Source organism: Macadamia integrifolia, chromosome 7 (genome assembly GCF_013358625.1).
Source record: "Macadamia integrifolia cultivar HAES 741 chromosome 7, SCU_Mint_v3, whole genome shotgun sequence".
Taxonomy (NCBI): Eukaryota; Viridiplantae; Streptophyta; class Magnoliopsida; order Proteales; family Proteaceae; genus Macadamia; species Macadamia integrifolia.
In genome coordinates, this window is record NC_056563.1 from 12,699,822 (window position 1) to 12,718,257 (window position 18,436).

General features: G+C 42.5%; 1 protein-coding gene across 1 annotated transcript in view; it reads right to left on the bottom strand.

Moving 5' to 3' along the window:
* Positions 1–18,436, bottom strand: part of LOC122083829 (ABC transporter D family member 1-like) — a 76,564-nt gene that overhangs the window by 18,059 nt on the left and 40,069 nt on the right. The window contains exons 5-6 of the mRNA XM_042651737.1: positions 5,456–5,653; positions 4,808–5,262 (exon numbers count right to left, since the gene is read on the bottom strand). Of these exons, the coding sequence (XP_042507671.1) occupies positions 4,808–5,262; positions 5,456–5,653 (653 nt within the window). The remainder of the gene's footprint in view (positions 1–4,807; positions 5,263–5,455; positions 5,654–18,436) is intronic.

Consider the following 18,436-nt stretch of genomic DNA (forward strand, 5'->3'; position numbering starts at 1 on the left):
TCGGTCAAGAGGTCTAAATTCGCTTGGAGTCCTTTATCGTTTTCTTCTTTATTTACAATTAGATCCTATTCTCTGATATTCTCATAAATAACCTTCATGCTCGGATTTTATTTCAGTTTAACCCCATTACTATTTTTTTAATTTTCAGAACTGCTCTTTTCTTTGGGTTTAATTCCTATTAAGTCCTTAGTTATTTCACTCTAAAAAGCTCCTAAATTGTACCAGAATTTACAATATTGCCCCTGATTTGCCTAGAGTAAACTATTTGGTTCTCTAGTGGGCCCTAAGTGATCCGATTTCAGTCATTGGGATCCGAATCCGCATCAGTCTCCCCCACTCGCCTCTTCCAGGCGATCCTACTCTGATGCTTTTTGGTCCACATGTAGCTGCCCCGACCTCTCCGCCTTCCATCCACAGTGCTGCTGTTACTGCCGCTGATTTGCTATCGCCTCCCCTAGGTGAAAATTCTCCTCGAACATTATTAGACGACTCCTCAGTCTTGATCACTCCGCCAGCAACCCCCTTAGAAGCTTCGCCAGTCTCTCCACCAGCAACTGTTCTCGATTCCTCCTTGGTCTCTCTGCCAGCAAACATCGTTGTTCCTGCTTGCCAAGTTGTCGCCTGATCCTGCTCTGCATACCACATCGACTGCTCCTCTCTTTGAGCCTGCTTGGTCTTCTTCAAGCAATCAAAATACTCAGTCTCCTCCAGCAATCAACGTTGTGCCTGCTGCCTCTAAGCCGCATCCCTGCAAGGCTGCTTCCTCATCCAAGAACAAGCTACCCCCCAGAAGCCGCAGATCCTCTAAAGCCCCAAGCTATAGTCCCTTGGCCACCGCTTCCAAGGCATCGCAGACCTCTGCTTACCAGCCTTTGCCCATCAGAGAATATTCTCGCAGGAAGAAGCTGTCCTCTGTTGCTGGCCATTAAAGGCTCTCTTCCAGCTCCTCTAAGCTTGTGTCCACACCCTCCACTGTCCCCAGATGACAATCCAAATCTTTTGGAATGTCCGTGGGATCAATTCCACAGCTAAGCAGGCTGTAATTCAAACTCATATCCTCTCCTCCCATGCTTCCCTCTGCTGTTTTCTGTAAACTTGAGTCTTGGAGTCTAATGCCCACTCCATTGCTACCTCAATTGCCCCTTCCTGGTTCTTTTTAGCCAACTATGACCATTACCCTAATGGGTGTATCTGGAATATGTGGAACCCCCACAAAATCCAGGTCACCCATCTGGCCGCCTCCTCCCAAACTGTCCACCTCTCCACCTCTGACCCCTCTGGTGCAAACTTTTGTTTCCTTTCTGTCATTTATGCCCTTAACCGTGCCCATGATAGGCTTCCTCTTTGAACTGATCTCCGTGCTCACTCTCCCATCATTGGGTCCTCCCCCTGGTGCCTTGCGGGAGATTTCAATGTTGTTCATTCCAGCAACGAAAAATTTGGGAGTGAGCCCATTAATCTTCCTTCTGTGGAAGCATTTCAATGACTGCCTTGAAGACATCAACATAAATGACCTTCATTTGGTTGGGAGCCAAGCTCTCCTGGAAATAACGCCGCTCTAGCCACGCGAGAATTGCTCGTAAGCCCGACAGAGCCCTCGTCAATGAAGCTTGGCTCGATGCCTTCCCCCTCCTCCCATGCTTCTTTTGATTCCCCTAGAACCTATTACCACTCCCCCATCATCCTTCATGTTAGCCCTCTTATCTCCTTTGGTCCTAAGCCCTTCAAATTCTTTGACATGTGGTCCCTTCACCAGGATTTTACCCCTCTGCTCCAAACCACTAGGAACATCCCCGTTCAAGCTTTCTCCTCCCCCCTCATCGCCTTTTCCAAGAAGCTTAATAATGTCAAATGTGCCCTCAAGCTTTGAATTCGGAATGCATCAGTAATATCTCTTCCAGAGTTTCCTCACGCAAGGACATACTTGATTCTATCCAAGCTAGGCTCCAATCTGATCTCTTCAACCTTTCCCTTGTTGAAGAGGATAAATCTATCTCCCTCGAGCTCTCCTCTCCATTGGCCCAAGAAGAAAGTTTCCTTCGGCAAAAAACTCGCATCAAGTGGCTTGAGCTGGGGGATTCAAACGCAACTTTCTTTCACTGATCTCTGAAAGCCTGTGCAAATGCCAATACCATTCCTTCACTTCCAGAGATGGATCTATCCTCCGCAACCCCCTAGATATTAAGTCTTAAGCGGATTCCTACTTGAATGAGCTTTTCAACCCTTCCTCCCCCCCTTCACCCCCTCCCCATCCCTAGTGATCTTCTCAACAAATTCGTCCTTGACCACCTCCAACCCCTCCTTTGCTCCATCCCTTCGAACGATGAGATCATCACCGTTGTCCTCTCACATAAAGCTAATAAAGCTCCTGGCCCCGATGGCTTTAGCATGGGATCTTTTTCTCTTCCTGTTGGGACATCATAAGAGGCAACCTCATCAAAGCCATCAGGAGATTTTTCTTTGATCCTAATCAAATTAAGAGTATCAATCACACCTTCCTTTGCCTCATCCCCAAGTCTGAAGGGGCTTCCTCTATGCCTGACTTCAAACCCATCTCCCTTTACAATCTCCTTTATAAGTTTATTGCCAAAATCCTTGCCAACTGTATTTAGAAGGTCATTGACTCCTTAGTTAGCCCTAACCAATCTGCCTTCATTGCTGGAAGAAGCATCACTGATAACATTATTCTCTGCCATGAGATTGTTCGTGGCTTTGATCGCAAATCCCATGGCTCAGCGGCCCTTCTCAAAATTGACATTCACAAAGCTTTTGATTCTCTCAGATGGGATTTCCTTTCTTCTGTCCTCCTCCAGATGTCCTTCCCTCCCTCCCTCGTCCGTTGGATCCATGCTTGTCTCTCCTCCCCCTCCTTCTTGGTTCTTGTCAATCGTAGCCCTGCTGGCTACTTTTCCTCCTTTGTTGGTATCCACCAATGGTGCCCCCTCTCTACCTTCCTTTTCTCCCTTGGTCTTGAAGTTCTCTCCAGATCTATTCAATCCTCCACTAACCTCCACCTAATCTCCCCTATCCCCAAATGCCAAGCTCTCTCTGTCACCCACCTTGCTTTTGTTGATCACCTCATGATCTTCTCCAAAGCTGACCCCCTCTCCATCTCCTCATTCATGTCCTCTCCCCAACTCTTTCAAGCCCTCTCGGGTCTTAAATCAACCTTCTCAAATCCCGCCTCTTAACTGAGGGTATCTCAGATGCTTGCAAATCCCACCTTTTAGCTCTTACAGGGTTCTCCCTCATCTCTCCCCCTATTAAATACCTCGGGCTTCCTCTCATTTCTGTCAGGCTCTCAGCTCATCATTGCACCCCCATGCTTGACCTTGTGAAGAAAGGCTCCAACTTTGGAGAAGTAAATTTCTCTCCTATGCGAGGCGACTGGAGCTTGCCAGATCTATCCTCCAGTCTATGTATCTCTACTGGTCGGGTTCCTTTTCTCTCCCTTGCTCTATCATCAAAGCCATTAAATCCCTTATTTTCTCCTTCCTCTGGAAAGGTAATGACTCCAAATTTCTCCACCTTATCAGTTGGGCTTCCATTTTCCTCCCCAAATCCGAAGGAGAACTTGATCTAAGATGAATCAAGGAAGTCAACGTTATAGACATCCTCAAGCTCATCTGGAAAATTGCTTCCAAAAAAAATTCCATTTTGGTTTCTTGGGTCTATTCCTCTCTTCTCGAGGATGATACCCTCTGGTCAGCTACTACAGGCCAAGATGCCTCTTGGATCTGGCGCAACATCCTTCACATGAGACTCACCGCTCTTCAAGCTATCTCCATCTACATTGGCAATGGCTCCTCCTCCTCCCTCAGGTTTGATCCTTGGCATCCCTCAGGTGTCCTCTGCTTTTCCATCACCCCTCGAGTCATCTACTCCTCTGGCTTAGGCAAAAATGCCTTGGTCTCCATTATCTCTCTTGCTGGCTCTAGTCCCCTCCCTTCTACCCTCCCCTCCTTGTGGACATTTGGTCCTCCCTCCCCCCAGGCCACGAGGGGAGACCTGATAAAATAATCTGGTCCCCCTCCCCCTTGGAATCCTTTTCTTCTTCCTCGGCTTGGGACTTTGTCTGCTCCAAAGGTCCGCTTGTCCTTTGGAGTAAAATCATTTGGTTCAAAGGACATATCCCTCATCACAGCTTCATAGCCTGGCGTGCCATTCTCAACTGCCTTCCGACGCAACCCTTTCTCATCCTCTGCCACATCCAAGTCCCCCCTCCTATTGCCTTTGTTGGAGTGGCTCTGATGATGTTGACCACCTTTTCTTCTCCTGTACCTTCTCCTCTGTCATCTGTAAGGGATTCCTTAAGCTCCACTAGCCTTCCAACAGGTGAATTCTTCCCCTTAGCCGAGAATGGATCTGGGTAGAGATGACGTTTGGCGGATCTACCATTTCCAACACTACGGGAAAGCTTGCTTTTTGTGCCACCATTTCTTGCCTCTGGATGGAGCGCAATCTCCGTAGATGGATGTCCAAATCTCGGTCTCTTGATATAATTTGGAAAGCTATCTACTTTGATGTTACCTCCAAACTTTCCTCTCTCCGTCATCGCACTGTTAGAGAATCCCCATGGAACAAGCTCAGTGTTGTCTCCTGGGGCCTCCCCCCCTCTATCATCCCCACAATCCGATGATTGAATTTTATAGCTAAACCCTCTCTTTTAGGGCTTGTTCCCCTTTCTAGCCCCCCCTCTCTTCCCCCCTTGTATATTCTTCCCCTCGTAATTTAATATTTTAATCATCCAAAAAAAAAAAATCATGTTATTATGTTATGAGAAAACAATAATGGATGAAGTAATAACCTGAGACGATTTAGCTTTCTTGAACTTATAGAAAGAGTTCCAAGGGCCTGAAACAAGGATGTTATCACACTTGTATGATATCTTAGATTGCTAAGCATCTCTGCCCGTCCTAAAGTTGAAGTATCAGGCCTTAGGTTGCCAGAAAAAAAGGGCTCAATGATAAGGAAAACTGATACTGTAGCACCAAGATACTTCAACAGGAAGTCTTGAATCATGCCAAACCACCAATGGTTATGAAGAACAAGCTTCATGTGCCTAACAAGAGTCTTGAATTTCTGTTGAATATGAGATTCCTCTATATTCTCTCCACCGTAAAATGATATGCTTTCTGCATGAGTCCTCAACCGTGAATGAAGCTTTCGATACTCACCTTCCAACTGTTGCTCTTCCGACATCAGTTTTCCAAATGCAGGAGAGAAGTTTCCAATGACAATCCCCACACCTGTTACATAAGCCTGAAGGAGCAAAACAAGAATGTTGTTTGACCAATTAATGTCCCTGGAATGCAGCAACATATTTTGATTATATAAAAAAAAAAAATACACACTAAGAAAATTAACTGCATCACAATATCTTAACATCAACAAATTCTACCAGAAGAAGTACAAAAAAGGCCAAAGACTAGCACAGTCCACGGGGGAAAGGTACCAATATCCAGAAAACATATTTTGGGCTTGCATAAGAACACAGACGCCACGTATAAAGCAAACCATCAGTAACCGCTGTCAGATCCTCCTTTACGAGATCACTCAATTCTGAACAGAACCTTGGTATATCACTAGCAATTCGTTGTTCAGGATTGGTTACTTGACCATCAACATGTGATATTTTGTAGTATGCCATATTCTGAAACAAGAAACAGCCCATTAGCAACGATCAAAGATGAATGCACGTGTCATGTGAGAGGAGAGCTAGGATAGACAGGTGCAAGCAGACAGAGTTATTAGATTTTACAACTTTCATACCCCAAACAAAAAAAGGTATGTGCAGCACAGAAAACCAACTATCATGAGTTTTTCTCTCCAAATGGTGGGGGGAAATCTACATACATGATTCTACTCTAAAACAAGTTAATTGTAGCTTTCACCTCTAAGGGGTACATTTGAAGATCTTTCTGACTACTTTATATCTAAATTCAGAGACAATCAATTTTGTTCCATAAATCCTAAAGCCAGGGCCACTATTTCTCCTTCCTAAAAGCTCACTTGGCCTTAAAATAGAAAATGCATCATACAGTCAATCCACCAGAAAAAAAAAAAAAAGGACAGATGATTTGTTGCTGATAAATCACAGAAGTGGGCTCATTATAGTGGAAATATGCCTTGGGTTGGGTTACGTATGTGTTGGGCCTTTGGTCCAAAAGGTTCTTGTTGTAATGCGTCACTTTTTGTGGGGTGAGCAAAAATTCATTAACAAAGGAGGAAAAATGGGGCCCCAAGGGGAAGAGAATATACAAAAGCTAGGCCCAAAAAAACAAAATACAATGACACCCCCACACTAGAAAGAGTGGGAGGTTCCAAGAGGCAATAATTAGCCTATATTTTGGGGAGTCAACACATCTAAAGGGTGCTGCAAGAAAGTTGCTTCTGATCTAGAGTTGGAAGTCCATCTATGAGATTCCACTTGAACCAAATGTGGTGAATGACAGCACCAAACACAAGTTTACCCACTGTGTCACAAATTGAGGAACCTCCAAAGGTCATATCCACCCAGATCCAATCATGCTGGAAAGGCAAGATTTTTCATCTATAGAGCCAACAACGAGCAAGAAGGCCAGTCCAAATCCTAGAGGACATAGGGCAACTGAAGAACAGATGATCCACATCTTCAACTGCATTCCAACAAAGGCTGCAAGGAGGGACAGGGATATACCTCTGGATGAGGAAGGATTGTGTTGGAAGGAGTACGAAAGAGCAGGCCAAGATGAGAATCTGTGGTGAGGAATATGGGATTTGAAATAAACCAGATTGCCCCAAGGAACAAGAGAGCCACAAGTTCTAAGGAGATCCCAAACCGACTTCAACTAAAAAAGACCCAAAGGAGAGGCAGTCCAAGTAATCCTAAATGGGTCAATTTAAGGGGCCTAAATTATGGGTAGTAGGTAGGCATACAGGATTCATTAATTAAAGTTGAGAGAGAAGATTGCAGAATGATTTGTCTTGTCTTTGCATGATAGAAGCCTTTCTTATTTATAGAAGAGATTGGTAGTACAAAGGTATAAGCATGGAATGTAGTACAACTCCATACATGGTAAGGAGTAAAAGGCTAGAGAGTAAATGAGTTACAATCCTTATACTTTTAACACTCCCCATCAAGTTGGTGAAAATATCTTGCATGCCCAACTTACATATAGTATGATGAAATAACTTGCAAATTAAGCCCTTCATAAATACATCAGCTAACTGATTTTTGGATATGATAAATGGAATACAAATTGAATCTTGATCAACCTTCTCTTTGTTGAAGTGTTTGTCAATCTCAACATGCTTGGTCATGTCATGCTGAACTGGGTTATAAGCTATACTAATTGCAAGCCTATTATCGTAGTAGAAGCCTCATAGGCTCTTCATATGTCACTCCAAAATCACCAAGTAACACTATAAGCCATATAAGCTCACAAACACCTTAAAGCCATTGCTCGATATTCAGCCTCTGCCCTGGTGAATACGACTGGCTGCTTCATGCTTCTCCAGGTAACTAGATTCCCTCCAAGGAAATAACAATATCCGGAAGTAGATCGTCGTTCATCTATAGAGCCTGCCCAATCTGCATTTGTAAAGCCTTCTAGTTTCAGGTTGCCTTGGTTAGAGAATTAAATCCCTCTCCTGGAGCTGATTTCAAATGTCTCAGAATATGATACACTGCCTCAAGATGTGTAGTTTGTGGATTATGCAGAAAACGTCTAGCCACTGCCTCAAGATGTGTATTTTGTGGACCTGGTAAATAGCTTTTGATGTGGATCTACCTCGCATAAAACCAAATTGTTCCTTTGAGGCCGTAGTTTCTCTTCTCAGATGTGCTTCAATAACTTTCTTCATAGTGAACACCCATTTACATCCCATTGATCTCTTTCCAGCTAAAAGAGAAACAATCTCCCAAGAGTCATTTTTTTTTCTAGAGCCTGCATGTCATTTATCATAACTCCCTCCCACTTAGGATCCAAGATAGCCTCTTTCCAACCCTATGGAACAAACACAGAGGACAAGGAAGAAACAAAGGCACGATAGGATGGGATAGTGACTCATAAGAAACAAAGTTAGAAATAGGATGTTGAGTGCAAGCTCTAACTCCTTTCATAACAGAGTTAGTGACATCACTATCATCAATGGAAGGAATCTCATTATCTGGCACCAGGGGTGAAGGATTAAGGGATGTAGATTGGCACAGTAGTCCAGGAGTATGCTGCTAAATCTTCCGCCATGAGTAAGTTAGCATATCCTATTTGGTAATTTACTGAGGCAAAGTAGGCTTGGTACCATCAGTGTCAGTCCTCTCGCCTCAACACAAACAATATCAATGACCAAAGGTAAACTAAAAGGAAGCAGAGTAGGCTCGATACAACCAGTGTCAGTCCTCTACCCCTCAATACAAATAATACCAATGACCAAAGGACTAGAAGGAATCTCTGCCACAAGGCCCACAACACTCTCCCCTTGAAGAGATGACTGGAAATAAGGGGCTTAGATTCATGGAAAGTGATATCCATGGTAACTAGGAGCTGTTGGGAAGGAGGGTGATAGCACTTGTACCCTTTCTGAGGGTGGAGTAGCTAAGAAAGATACAACAAAGAGTTAGCGGATCGAGTTTAGACCTGGATGGTGTAGAGTTGTGAGCAAAACAAACACAACCAAACACTTTGGAGGAAGGTGAGAGGCAAGGGATGGATATGAAAGAAAGATAACAGGAGTTTAAACTCAAGAACATTGGAAGGGACTCTATTAACAAGATAGTCTGCAATGATGACAACATCCCGCAAATAGAATTTAAAAACAACATTAAGTTGGAATTTAAGAGTTGTAAGGAAGCAAGAAAGAGGGAAGAAGATGAGAGAAGAAGGGAGAAGACAAAGAAGACAAGGAGAAGTGATGCGGATCCAGATTCCAAGGACTGAAATCAAATTGCTTAAGGCCCACAAAAATGACTAAAAATCTCAAATTTAATGGTTGAAGGGCATTCTTGTAATTTTAGAAACAATCAGGGCCCTAGAAATAATTAAATGGCAGCTGGGGTAGTTCTAGAACTAAGAACTTTAATATAAGAGCTTATTCTGAATTTTTTTAAAGAAAAGTGGCAGAATTGTGAATAACTTGAAGTTTCTAATAAAGAGTGGAAAAATGGTAAATAAATGATGACTCAAACATAAGGGAATTCTCAAAAGGGAAACAACGTACTAGATGGGAAGGGTAGATCTGGAATTAAGAAATAAATAGGTTAAGTGCAAATAATAGGAGAAGATGAGGGGTATTTCTGGGATCTGATAAAGTAAGGATGTAAAACCTACCTTATAAGGTTTTCTTCCTCCTAGCTCACAATGGAACTCAAACCAGCGGCAGCAGAAAATCTGCAAATCAACAGAACTCCTTCGGCAGGTCTCGGATTGGCCTGAAATTCCAAACGAAGATGGTTAACCTTAAGGTCTCTTGAATCCGACTGATAAACACTTCAAGCAGGAAGCAAGAGGAGCTGTGTTGCCTCTGCTGCTCAGGTTAGGCGGTAACAGGGAAACCAGTTCTGAACTGGGTAGCGAAGTTCACCACAGAGGCTGAATCTGGTCGTAAAAACTCTGCGATAAGGTCGCCTTAGGAAGGTGATCCTAGCCTCAAAGTTTGGAGGTGAAAACACTTGTATCCAAGGAGATACAGTCGATTCCTTGAACTATATTCTATCGCCCAAAACAGGGGCTGTGAAAGAGATCAGCAAGAAGAAGAATGGATAAAGGAAAAGAAGAAGATGAGACGAGAACAATCAGACTAATAGAGAGGAAGAAAAAAGAATATCAGAGAAAGAACAAGGGGAAAGATAGAGAGAATCGGCAGCCATGGTTTCAAAACCAAAAAAACTTTCAAATTTCTATTCTTCAACATCTAAAACTAAACTTCTCCATTGTTTACATGTCCAATATAAAGAAAAAAAAATCAAACAATTAATGGAAACTACTTGAAAGGAAACTATTCTAAAATTAGAAGCTAGCTAATTTAAAAGAAATTATTTCTAAAACAAAAGAAAATCAAATCGAAAGATATTTTTTTTCTAAGTCCATCGTGCATCTACATCAGCTATCTCGGTCTTAAAAGAACTCGACTATGTCATGTTAGGTTGTGCTCCCAAGATTCCCTTGTAAATCGCTCGCCGATGAGATGGCACATATTTCGAAACAGAAGATGGGAACATAACTCCAAGAGGAGGGAGACTAGGCTGACATGTCACTAGAGCAGGAGTCGGTCGACGACATGGCATATCGGATAATGCATGTGGCCTCATTAAGTACATACGACCTCCTTGCTTCACCTTGATGGTGTTCCGTGCGCCATCGTAGAGAATGCCTGCATATCGCTGCCAAGGTCGCCCTAGAAGAATGTCGCAGTGTGCCAATGGGGTGACCAAGCAAGTCATATAGTACTGTAGCGGCCCAAACTGTAAGTGTACTCGAACAACTACAGTGGCCTCTTCTCGAGCTGTGGGTCCAAAACCTCGCACGTGAATCTTCTTGAAAAGCTGCTTCTGTGGAAGGTTGTGTGCTCGAACAAATTCAGCAAATATAATATTTGCTTCTGCCCCAGTATCAATAACTGCATGAACATCAGTATGGTCGGAGCCGTGGAGGAAAGTGCCCTTCTGTCTGAAGAGAGGAGCCTTATCAACTAGTCTATTCGAAAAAGATGAAAGGCTAGCTGAATGAGCTTCTACATCCTCATCTTCATCATCGACAATATCATCGTCCTCGAGGGGATAAGGATATAAATGAGATTCATCTTCACTCTTCTCTGTCGGCTGCTTCTCTGCTACGTTCACAGAACGAGTCATGTTGGGACACTTGTTGGAATAGTGACCCTTCTCGCCACAACTATGGCATATGATATTCTTCACCCCAACACTATCCTTGTTGAACTCTGACGTTTTCTCTTCAACTCTGCGAGCTTCAGGCTTCTTTTCCTCCATACGTGGTGGAGGTCTATAAACTAAAGAAGTCTTAAGCATACCCTTCCAATAAATGGACTTCTCTTCAGCTGTCTTGGTATGAGCTGCTGCCACATCAACAGACCTGAAATCAATATTAGCCAACTCAAGTCGAATCTCAGTACTTAACCCACTGATATATCGCATCACCCGTTGCTGGTCTGTTTCCTGAAGTCGACACCTTGAAGACAGTTTGTGGAATTCGAGGGTGTAGGAATCCACATCTTTGTTCCCTTGTTGCAAGTTAAGTAATTTATGAAACATTACCTTTTCATAATTAAGAGGAACAAATTTTTCAGTCAAGATTTGCTTCATGACCTCCCAATTGGTAACGGGTCCAAGTCTTCTGACAAACCTTGCATGTAGTACATCATCCCACCATGAACATGCATACCCAATAAACTTAGTGATGATGAGTTCACACTTCTTCACGTCTGGAAGAGACTCATACGCAAAAATTCTCTCCACTTAGGCAAGCCAGTCAAGAAATTCCTCAGGTCCCTTTTCACCACTGAACTTGGGAACCTCAACTTTGGTGCCATAATCTCTGTTAGAAAATTGCCGGTTAGCATCCTGTGGAACAACTGGATCAAGTTGCTGCCTCTGAGGTGTATCTTCGATCCGTAAAGTGTTGAGCTGAGGAGGTAATGTAGAGGATCCTTCTTCAGCTCACTTGTCGGACCTCTTCATAAAGGCAGTCATCTCTTCCATAAACTTGTCAAACTTGGCTTCAGTCCTCTCAAGCCTAGCATCAGTATTCTGTTGGTTCTCGGCTAACTCGCGATACAATTTGTTCAACTCAGCATTGGTAACATTACCTGTCATGGTTAGGGAAGTACATAAAATTTTGCTCTGATACCACTTGATGTGGATCCGGATTCCAAGGACTGAAATCGGATCACTTAAGGCACACAAAAATGACTAAAAATCTCAAATTTAATGGTTGAAGGGCATTCTTGTAATTTTAGAAACAATCAGGGCACTAGAAATAATTAAATGGCAGCTGGGGTTGTTCTAGAACTAAGAACTTTAATATAAGAGCTTATTCTGAATTTTTTTAAAGAAAAGTGGCAGAATTGTGAATAACTTGAAGTTTCTAATAAAGAGTGGCAAAATGGTAAATAGATGATGACTCAAACAAAAGGGAATTCTCAAAAGGGAAACAACGTACTAGAAGGGAAGGGTAGATCTGGAATTAAGAAATAAATAGGTTAAGTGCAAATAATAGGAGAAGATGAGGGGTATTTCTGGGATCTGATAAAGTAAGGATGTAAAACCTACCTTATAAGGTTTTCTTCCTCCTAGCTCACGATGGAACTCAAACCAGCGGCAGCAAAAAATCTTCAAATCAACAGAACTCCTTCGGCGAGTCTCGGATTGGCCTGAAATTCCAAACGAAGATGGTTGACCTTAAGGTCTCTTGAATCCGACTGATAAACACTTCAAGCAGGAAGCAAGAGGAGTTGTGTTGCCTCTGCTACTCAGGTTAGGCGGTAACAGGGGAACCAGTTCTGAACTGGGTCGCGAAGTTCACCATAGAGGCTGAATCTGGTCGCAAAAACTCTGTGGTAGGTCGCCTTAGGAAGGTGATCCTAGCCTCAAAAGTTTGGAGGTGAAAACACTTGTATCCAGGGAGATACAGTCGATTCCTTGAATTGTATTCTATCGCCCAGACCAGGGGCTGTGAAAGAGATCAACAAGAAGAAGAATGGATAAAGGAAAAGAAGAAGATGAGAAGACAACAATCAAACTAATAGAGAGGAAGAAAAAAGAATATCAGAGAAAGAACAAGGGGAAAGATAGAGAGAATCGGCAGCCATGGTTTCAAAACCAAAAAATTTTTGAAATTTCTATTCTTCAACATCTAAAACTGAACTTCTCCATTGTTTACATGTCCAATATAAAGGAAAAAAAATCAAACAATTAATGGAAACTACTTAAAAGGAAACTATTCTAAAATTAGAAGCTAGCTAATTTAAAAGAAATTATTTCTAAAACAAAATAAAGTCAAATCAAAAGATATTTTTTTTCTAAGTCCATCGTGCATCTGCATCAAGAAGGAGAGAAAGAGATTGCAGTTGAACTTGTTAGGAGAGGATTGACTTCTCTATCCTATATTGATTTACTTAGCCAATAATGAAAGGGAAATTACATTCATGATCCCCATGCTAATATTACATAGTGAACGGAGTTAATAGCAAAAAAGTAGATGGACCGTAACATTCGTAGATCGACCCCCAAATCTCAGATTTAGAAAGCTATCTATTTCGATGTTACCTCCAAAATCCAAGCCCTCCATATGCCTGTCCTGTTCACAACTCCCTTAGAAATACCCACATCGTTACTTCTTGGAACGTGCACGTCGATCTCATCCCATCCACTTGACAGCATTATGGCTATCATCTCCCCCCCTTGTTGATGTCCCCTGGATCGTGATGTTTTGCTTTTGTTCTATTGTTGATTCCCCCTGGGTTGGCTTTTCCTTGTTGGCTTAAGCCTTCCCTCCCCCCTTTCCCAAGGTATATTCTTCTCCTCTTGGTAATGAATTATTTATTCATCCAAAAAAAAAAGAGTAAACAAGTAAAAACACATTACAACATATTATAGCGTAATGGGCATGTGCTAAAGTACCCTTATTAACTCTAGCACTCCACCTCAAGCTGGAGAATAAATGTCATACATTCCCAGCTTGTAAAGAAGGGTACTAAATTGATGAGGAAGGAGCCCTTTGGTGATGATGTCCGCCAACTGATCACCCTGTCTTCACGAAAGGTGTGATATATAACCAGAGTCATTTTTTTATGAAATGTCAATCCACCTCAATATGCTTTGTCTGGTTATATTGTAATGTATTGTAAGTTATACTTATAGCATCCTTGTTATCAAAATAAAGTCTCATATGTGCCTCAGCATCAAACCCAAAAACTTGCACCAATCGTCTCAACCATGAAAGTTCACAAACTTCATGAGTCGTAGCCCTGAACTCAACCTCTACACTAAATCAAGCCACCATAAGTTATTTTTTGCTCCTCCATGTGACCAGATTATCACCCACAAATGTATAACAATCTAATATAGATCTTCTGTCAAAAATTAAACCATCCCAATTAGCATTAGTGTAACCTTCTATTCTCAAATGGTTGTGCCTGGCATACAGCAGGACTTTCCCTGGGGAGGACTCCAAATACCTAAGGATGCGGTAGATAGCATCCAAGTTCCCGCTCTTGGAGGCATGCATAACTGACTCACCAAATTTGTGATGTCTGGGCGAGTCTAGGAAAGATAGATCAGCTTCCCCACTAGTCTCTGGTATACAACAAGCTTCTCCAAGTTTGTGGTTTTGCTTAATAGCAGATTTCGCTAGTTTGCAACCAAACATTCCTGTCTCTTTCAATAAGTCCGACACAAACTTCATTTGGCAAAAATTTATCCCCTTCTCAGATCATGATACCTCAATTCCCAAAAAGTACTTCAAGGGTCCAAGATCTTTAATCTCAAATGGTTGGGCCAAATAGGATTTCAGTCTCATTTTCTCAACCCAATCATTTCCAGTTGCCACAATGTCATCCATATAGACAATAAGGGCAATGATAGTACCATTACCTCGCCGGAAAAATAAAGTGCGGTCAACATGGCTCTAGGAATAGCCATTCTTCAAAATGGCCTGTCTAAAACTCTCAAACCAAGCCTTCGGGAATTGTTTGAAACCATATAGTGCCGTTTGAGAAGACACATTTTCCCTTTAGGTCAACGAAACTTGAAGCCAAGTGGAGACTGCATGTACACTTCATGTTCTAAATCACCATAGAGGAAAGTGTTCTTCACATCCAATTGATACAATGGAAAATCTCTATTGGCCACCAATGATAACAGAACTCTTACTAAGTTGTGTTTAGCCAAAGGAGAAAATGTCTCCTGATGGTCAATCTCATAAACCTGACAATATCTTGGCTACCAACCTGGCCTTGTATCACTCAATTGCACCATCGGATCAGTACCCGACTCTGTAGACCCATTTGCATCCAACCAGAACTCTCCCCATAGGAAGATCAACCAGTTTCCAAGTGCAATTCTTCTCAAGAGCCATCATTTCCTCAAACATGGCTTGCTACCACTTGGGGTCAGATAAGTCCCTAATGACATTTTTGGGAATGGAGATGGAGGAAAGGGAAATAGTAAAAGCAAAACCTGTTGGAGATAGAGCATCATAGGAAACAAATTTGACTATAGGATTTGTAAAAATTCTCTTTCCCTTTCGAATAGCATTGGGAAGATCTAAATTAAAAGATGGAGGAAGAATGTTACCTGATTGAGGAAGGTGCACTGTGGATCTAAGGATGTGAATACAAAGAGGACTCTTAGAAAGTCTTCTTTTCCCTTCTTTTATACACATGCAACTTCTTATCCTTATCAAAACCAACACCTGAATTATCACAAATATAAAATATATTCACCTTTTTATGTTTCACAAAATCAAGCTGAAATGGAGTAAAAGGCAAGGGGGTGAGAAAAGGAATGACATCAGTAGCCTCTCCACTCCTACTATTCTCCCCCTGAAGAGGATGTTGAAAAAGAGCAAAAAAGGGAACAAACTCAAAGAAGGTGACAAATTTGAAAAGAAGTCGCCGCCGACGGGAAAAGGGATGATAGCATTTGGTAGAGGGGGAATACCCAGAAAGATGCATTTGAAAGCACTAGAATCAAGTTTAGTGAGAGCAAACTTATGAAAATGGACATAACAAACACACCCAAACACCTTAGAGGGAAGAGAAAAAGCAGAAGCCTGAGGGAACAAGGTTTTCAAAGGGGATTTGGAACCAAGGAGTTTAGTGGGCATCAAACCAAAAATTCTTAGGAAATAAATGCCAAAGAGGAGACTACAAGAGACTTCCAATAAATGGTGACTTTTTCGCTCAACCACCCCATTCTATTAGGGTGTGTCAACACAAGCAACTTCATTGATGTAGGCAAGAAAGTATTGGAGTCCACCATACATGTATTCACCCTTATTAGAATGAACAGTTTGAATACGAGTAGAAAACTAAGTAAGAACCGACCGATAGAATTTTTTAAAGATATCATGGACATCACTCTTATGTTTCATCAAAAAGTCCAAGTGGACCGGGAATAATCATCAACAACTCAAATAAAATAACGATAACTGCCTAGCGCAGTTGGAGAGCTGTGGTGCGCAAAAAGTTCATGCTCACCAGGAGTCCTGGCTGTTATCTACATCCCCTCCCTACCTATAAAAAAAAATTAAAAAAAAAAGAACTTAAAATTTTGTTTTAAATGAACAAAAAAAAAAAATGGTTGTTTCTTTAACAACAACTGCCTAGCACAGTTGGTGAGTTGTGGTGTGCAAAAAGTCCATGCTCACCAAGAGGTCTTGAGTTCGAGCCTCCTGGCTGTTATCCACATCCCCTCCCTACCTATCAAAAAAATAAAAAAATAAACAAATAAAGAAACAGTGGGAGAAGGTCCCTAAATATCAGACTGCACAATATGAAAAGGAATAGTGGATCTATTACCATGATATAGATAAGAAGAATGACAATTTTAAGCAAAAATACATGGTTCAAACTGAAATACATGGGAGGAAGAAAAAGAAGAAAACAAATGTGGCAATTGTTTTTTCATAACAACAAAAGATGGGTGGCCTAAGCGTTGATGCCAAAGCATCACAAAATCCACAGTACTGCTTTCACACCGACCACACACATAGAAATGACTGTAGGCAAGGTAGGTCTATGGGGTTCAAGAACGTAAAGCCCTTTCTTTCCAACACCCTCCTCCAAATGTCCTTCCCACCAAATTGTCTGGCGGATCTACGCCTGCATTTCCACCCCGCGGTTCTCTGTTCTTGTCAATGGTATTCCTACGGGCTATTTCTCCTCATTGGTGGGAATCCGACAGCACTGCCCCCTTTCCCCTTCCTTTTCTCCCTTGACCTAGAAGTCCTCTCTAGATCCATCCAATCCTCCATTGATCTTTAACTCATCTCGCCCATTCCCAAATGCAAATCCATCTCCCCTACCCATTTTGCTTTTGCGGATGATCTCATGATCCTTTTGAAAGCTGACCCCACTTCCATTTCCTCCATCATGTCTTCTCTTCGCCTTTTCGAGAGCCTTTCGGGTCTCAGTATTAATCTTCTTAAATCCTGTCTTTCACCTCTGGGATCTCTGAGACTTTGAAAGCCCGTCTCCTCGATATCACGGGATTCTCCCTTGGCTCTCTCCTTGTCAAATACCTTGGCCTTCCTCCCATTCCCACGAGGCTTTAAGCCCATCACTACACCCCAGTCCTTGATCTCTTGCAGAAGAGACTCCAGCTTTGGAAAAGCAAACTATTGTCCTATGCGGGTCGCCTTGAGCTCTCCATATCTGTGCTCCAATCTATGAATCTTTACTGGTCTGGTATCTTTATCCTCCCTCCCCCCAACCATTAAAGCTATAGGAATCCCTCATCAGTTCTTTTCTCTAGAAAGGATCTGACTCCATCAAGTTCCTTCACCCCTACAGTTGGAGCTCTATCTGCCTCCCTAAAGCCGAAGGTCGTCTTAGCCTTAGGCATATCAAAGATATGAACTTGGTGGGTATCCTCAAGCTGATATGGAGAGTTACCTATAAAAAGAATAGCATCTAAGTCTTTTGGGTTTACTATCCCCTGAAATCATATTCCATTTCGTCCACTGTTTCGAGTCCAGACTCCTCTTGGGTCTAACGAGGCATTCTTAGCTTAAAGCCTCTGGTGTTAGAGGCTATCACCTACTCCATTGGGAATAGTGCCTCTACTTCTCTTTACTCCTTGGGATTGGATAGGATGGCTTCTATCTCCTCCGTCTTCCTTAATGATGGATGAGCCCCCTCTCCCCTTCCCCCTTCATTGGTTGGCATCTGGACCTCTCTTCCTCCTCTTCTCCCTAGCTAGAGAGAGGGAGGATACCATTCTCTGGAATCCTTCTCCTTCTAATATGTTCAGCTTCTCCTCTGCCTGGAACTTTGTTAGGTCTAAAGCCCATACTGCCCCTTAGCATAAAGTCCTCTGGTTCAAAGGCCACATTCCTCGCCACAGCTTCACAGCCTGGAAGACTCTCACCAACTGCCTCTTGACGCAGTCTTTCCTCATCTATCATCACATTCAAGTCTCCCCAGTCTGCTGCCTCTGTTGCAGAGGAACTAAGGATGTTGACCATATTTTCTTCTCCTACCCCTTCTCCTCCACCATTTGGAAGAAAGTTCTTTCTCGTTGTTGAACCTCTAATAAAAGAGTCCTCCCTTTTAGCAGGGAATGGCTTTGGATTGATATGACCTTTCACAAACCCACCATTTGTGATACTGTTGGTAAGCTAGCTTTTTGTGCCACCATCAACCACCTTTGGATGGAGAGGCACACTCGTAGATGGACGTCCAACTCTCGCTCTTTCGAAAGGATTTGAAATGCTCTCCC